Consider the following 5354-nt stretch of genomic DNA (forward strand, 5'->3'; position numbering starts at 1 on the left):
GATTAGAAGAGCTAAAGGTTCCTCTCGAGTTGAGAGCCGCCGCTATAAGGTTATACGAGAATGTAATGCCAAGCTAAAGAGCAATGAAGGGTGGTCAAAAGATATTAAGTGTAACATCGGAGTTAAACAAAGTTGCCCCCTCTCCCCTACCCTATTTGGCACTTACATCGATAAGCTCGAAGGCTATTTAGAGGAAGCAGGATGTGATGGCACGATCTTAGCTGGGATAGTCGTCATCCTTCTTCTTTATGCTGACGATATTGTTCTTTTGGCAAGGTGCCCATCTGATCTTAATAAGCAACTCAGGCTTCTTAAGGATTTCTGCTCTACCATGGGTATGACTGTTAACACTGACAAAACAAAAGTTATGATTATCAAATCCAAGAAGGACACTTACGCTAATTTTATGTATGACAATAATAACTTGGAGGAAGTGTATTCTTACAAGTACCTAGGAATTGATATTCATCACAAGCTCAACTCGAACCATAGCATTGAGAAAAGGATTAATGGGGGGTGGAAAGCTTACTATGGTCTTGAAAATAATTGTAAAATTGCAAACCTTGTAATGTGGGATAAAAAGAAGTTCCTCTTTGAAACTTTAGTCACTCCTGTTATCTTATATGGCTGTGAGGTTTGGGGTTGCAGCATCTCCAGAGAATCATGGAGAAAGATTGAGCAAATCCAGAAGCGTTTTATAACTTATAACCTGAAAATTAAAAGTAATACACCCTATCCTATTCTCCTTATAGAAGCAGGTCTTTCCCCTATTGAGAGCCTAGCTATGCTTAGGTTTCTGTTGTACAAGCACAAAATCAGTAACATAAACGATCATGGACTTCCTAAGCTAGCTTTAAATTCTAGCCAAAACCACCTAAGGCTCAATCGAGGGTGGCATAAAGACACAAGGGCCTGGTTAAACTATTGGGAGATCAACGAAAATGATGCATTGCAAAACATAAATAACATTAAAAATATTGTTACTTCTAAGTTCAAAGAAAAAATGTGGTGTGAGAAAGACTTAGCGGCTAAAAGAAAATTAAGTTATTATAAGAAGGTCATCAACCCCACCCTAGAAGATCAAAAGTATCTCTCTATTTTAACTAGCTCAAAGAAGAAAATTAATATAGCAAAGATTAGAACGAATTCTCATGAGCTCCATAGTGAAACAGGTCGTTGGGCAGTTCCTAAAACGCCATGGACGGAAAGGATCTGCCATATATGTAAGAATAGGAACATCGAGGATGAAAACCACTTCCTCTTAGAGTGCCCCGCGTATAACCACATTAGATCTCAGTTTCACAATCTTTGTTACAATACTGACCTTCCTAGCCTTTTACAATGTCAAAATAATAGTGAGCTCGGGAGGCTTCTCTCCAAGCTTTTTGAGCATAGGAATAAAATCTTAAATCAAAATAGATAATTTGTTTCTTTAGGTCCGATAGACCATTATTTGGTCTCAGCAGACGTTAACCACCACCATCATCATCAACTACTGACCATTATTTGGTCTCAGCAGACGTTAACCACCACCATCATCATCAACTACTACTGCTAAAAATACTCTAAAAAAATTCTATGAAATTAAATCTTAGTGTCCACATGATAATTAAATTAACATTCTAAAAATTCTGTTCTAAAAAAGTCACATCCACTCAAAATTATTACTTTCAATTTAGTTAAAAACAAATAAATTACAAATTTACTTAAAATTTTAAATATATAAATTATATTTTTTCTTTCCACTTATATAAATTATATTTTTTCTTTCCACTTATACCTATATTATAATTTTTTTATTATTATTTTAATAATGTAAAATGTGTTTTGATATTTATAAACATTTATTCATTATCTTAATATTTACTCATCATCTTATCATATTAATTATATTCGATTCGAGATATAGTAATTCTGTTATCATATTAATTATATTAAATTATAGTTCTAAAAGTTGTGCAATGTCAATATTGCAAAATCCCCCTGCCTGAAAATCAAACGACACAGTGGAAGATCAAGCCATACCCTGAATTTGAGGGAAATTTTGGATTCTCAAAGTGGAATCCAGTTCGTGAGTGTTTGCGTTTTCTTTGGTGGAAGCCCTTGTCAGCCATAAATCTCTACAGTGTTGCCACCTACTGTCTTCTCGAAGATACTGATGACTGATAGGAGATAGGGACAGAGATTGTTATAAAAAATCAATGTCAAGCTTGGAGCGCAACGAAACGAACAAATTGAGAGGGAAATTCGATGTAAAAATCATTATCTAGCGAATCACAATCCTACCACGTAGCCCAGAAAATATGTTTTATGCTTTCCTGTATACAGAGCCATGTGATTCCATTTTCTTATGAGGCTGTCTTTTTCAATCTTTCAGACTTCACAGCTCTGCCATGTTAGAAAAGATAGGCCACAGGTGAGACCCTTGGCTGCCTGAACCTTATCATTTATTGTTCCAGTTTGTAAGGCTTCAACGGGTTTTAAAGCCAGAATTGCTGAAATCATGGCTTCCACTCCTATCATCATACTGACATTGCTACTTCTCTTCATTTCTCTCGCCGATGCCTCTGCCAATTCAATAACCCAGGAGGGTCCCCAACCCACACTACAGAGTTCTGGATCGCCGATAAATCTCGCCTGCCGAGCAACCCAATTGCCAGACCTCTGCAAGTCGTCTTTGTCAACCAAAGTAGCTGCAAATGCCGGAGCAGAAGAGATCATCGGAGCAGCAATGGGTTTGGCTTCAGACGGAGCCAAACAAACCCATCTTCACTCCCAAAATCTGGTTGATACTTCTAGCCATGACGCCAACGTCACTGCCGCGGCTAAAAACTGTGTGGAATTCGCGGACTCTTCTGTGGCTCTGATTGCAAAAAGCAGTGCTGCTATAGGAGAGGAGCAGAGAATAAAAGATGTGAAAGCATGGCTGAGCGCAGCACTGGCTTATGTATACGACTGTAGCTCTGATCTCAGGTATGTCAATACTACACAGAAAATAAGCACTATCATCCAACAGGTGGATAGGGTTACAAACTTAACCAGCAATGCTCTGAGCATGGTCGATGCCCTGGATACTTACGGTAAGGATATGGTCCTATGGAGGCCTCCCACAACGGAGAGATCATCCAAATCCTCTAATCTCCCCTCAAATTATTACCATCTTCCCAATAACAACAACTGGGATTGGGATGTATCAGAGGTGGACGAACTGATCCCTGACATTACTGTGTCAAAGGTGGATCAGAAATCCTCTTTATCAAGCATTCAGCAAGCTGTGAACAGTGCGCCGGACTACTCGGAAAAGAAATTTGTGATCAAGATACAGGCCGGGGTTTACGGGGAAACGGTTCGAATCCCCCGCAGTAAGACGAATCTCGTGTTTCTGGGCGCCGGTATGGATAAAACGGTGATCACCGGTTCTGCGTATGTGCCGTCTCTGCCCGGCCCGGTCACAATTTACGATGTCGCCACTGTTGGTAAGTCCCATATTTTATTTCTCCCACCTTCTGAACACCTTTGCTGTGCTTCCTTGGAACGCTGTAGGACTAAAGAGGGGTTTATGGCTTTTTCCTGCAGGAGTGAACGGGGACGGCTTCATAGCCCGAGACATAACATTCCAAAACACATTTCAGGGGCCACAGACTCATCAAGCCGTGGCCCTGAGAGTAGACAGCGATTTTTCTGCCTTCTACAACTGCGCTTTCGAGAGCCACCAGGACACGCTCTACACGCACACGCTCCGCCAATTCTATAGAAACTGCAGAATAGAGGGCACCCACGACTTCATTTTCGGAAACGCGGCGGCCCTATTCCACAACTGTTCGATTCTGGTGCGTCCCCGTCAGCTCAAATCAAAGTCTGGCGAGAAGGATCCCTTAACAGCGCAGGGCCGGACGGACCCTGCTCAGTCAACAGGGTTGGTCTTCCAGCACTGCACCGTGGATGGGACCAAAGAATACATGAGGGATTTCAGTTCCAATCCGGATGTTCACAGAGTGTATCTTGGCAGACCGTGGAAGATGTATTCAAGAACGGTTTTCTTGTATTCTTATTTGGGCAAACTCATCAGGCCTGGAGGGTGGATGCCCTGGAACGGATCCTTTGCTCTTGATACTCTTTTCTATGGGGAATATCAGAATTATGGACCGGGGGCGAAGGTCTCTGGAAGAGTGCCATGGTCTAGTCAAATTTCTGCACACAATTTAGGACTGTACTCTGTTGAAAGCTTCATACAGGGTGATGAATGGCTGTCATCGGGCCACAGTACATAAATAACCAGCGCAATTTTTTATGTTTATATGGTTTTTTTTCCAGTAAATAAACACCGAGCCTCTATATTACTACTTTGAGCAATAGCATAAGCGCAATTTTTAATGTTTATATGGTTTTTTTCCAGTAAATAAACACCGAGCCTCTATGTTACCACTTTGAGCAATAGCATAATGTTCGTATCAAAACCCTCAAGTGTGTCCTGATTGCAATATATTTAAATTGTAACTTTAAATTCCTATCTGCTGAATGGATTTGTGGACTCTGCTTAATGTCCTGATGTCCTATTTTTGTATAGATCTTTTGAACTGCATTCATTTTATTGTGCTTAACAAATTTGGTTCAACAACATTTGTTTTATCTTGCATAAATATATTTTCCAAATGGCCAACTTCTGTTCAAGAAGCTTTGCTTACAGCGAAACTGGATGAGTCAAATTCCTAATCAGAGTCGAGCAAAAATGAAAGGAATCTGATTCAAAGATTGACTACAAAGACAGCAGAATGCTCCTCTGTCTCTTCTTGTGCTGCACGGCTTACCCCGGCTTTGTGTGCTATTTACCCAATCGGATCCATGTCTCGTTCGCTGATATTAGTTACCGTTGGCCTTTTTCTTTAAATGTCAATGGTTCGTAATAACCTCAGTTGTAGTAGTGTAACGAGACTGTTTTTTCTCTGCAATTCTCGTTATATTTCGAAAAAAAACAGTTAGAGATTTTTGTAAATTTGAGTAAAAGTGGTTAGATTTGATAATTTTAGGTTTCTCGAAAGTTTTGATAGTACTGAATTTATTTCCATCATAAAAACGTGATTCAAATACTGCGTTTACAATTTTTTTTTTAATATTTTCCATAACTTCCTACCATTTTTGACAATCCAAACAATTCCTCAACCTCCATAAACAACTCCAAAAATTTTAAATCAACATGAAAGGTCTCCATTATTAAAAAAAATTGAATGTTATTTTCTTTTGTAATTTATTAAAGCCAATAGTTTATTGCCCTTTTCATCTTATTTATTTTATTCTCATGATATTTTAAATTTTAATATATTTTTATTCTCATGCTATTTTAAATTTTAATATAT

At 39.0% G+C, this 5354-nt stretch overlaps 1 protein-coding gene across 1 annotated transcript; it reads left to right on the forward strand.

The window, feature by feature from the left end:
• The first annotated feature begins 2281 nt into the window (after positions 1-2281).
• On the forward strand, positions 2282-4380 carry LOC149162474 (pectinesterase-like). Its single transcript, XM_089437284.1, has 2 exons — positions 2282-3476; positions 3577-4380. The coding sequence occupies exons 1-2, from the start codon at positions 2504-2506 to the stop codon at positions 4269-4271; spliced, it is 1668 nt and encodes a 555-aa protein (XP_089293410.1). The 5' UTR covers positions 2282-2503; the 3' UTR covers positions 4272-4380.
• The last annotated feature ends 974 nt before the right edge of the window (positions 4381-5354 follow it).

The sequence above is a fragment of the Pinus tabuliformis genome, chromosome 5_2, assembly GCF_031772625.1.
Source record: "Pinus tabuliformis cultivar Carrire ecotype Pingquan chromosome 5_2, CPIR1, whole genome shotgun sequence".
Taxonomy (NCBI): domain Eukaryota; kingdom Viridiplantae; phylum Streptophyta; class Pinopsida; order Pinales; family Pinaceae; genus Pinus; species Pinus tabuliformis.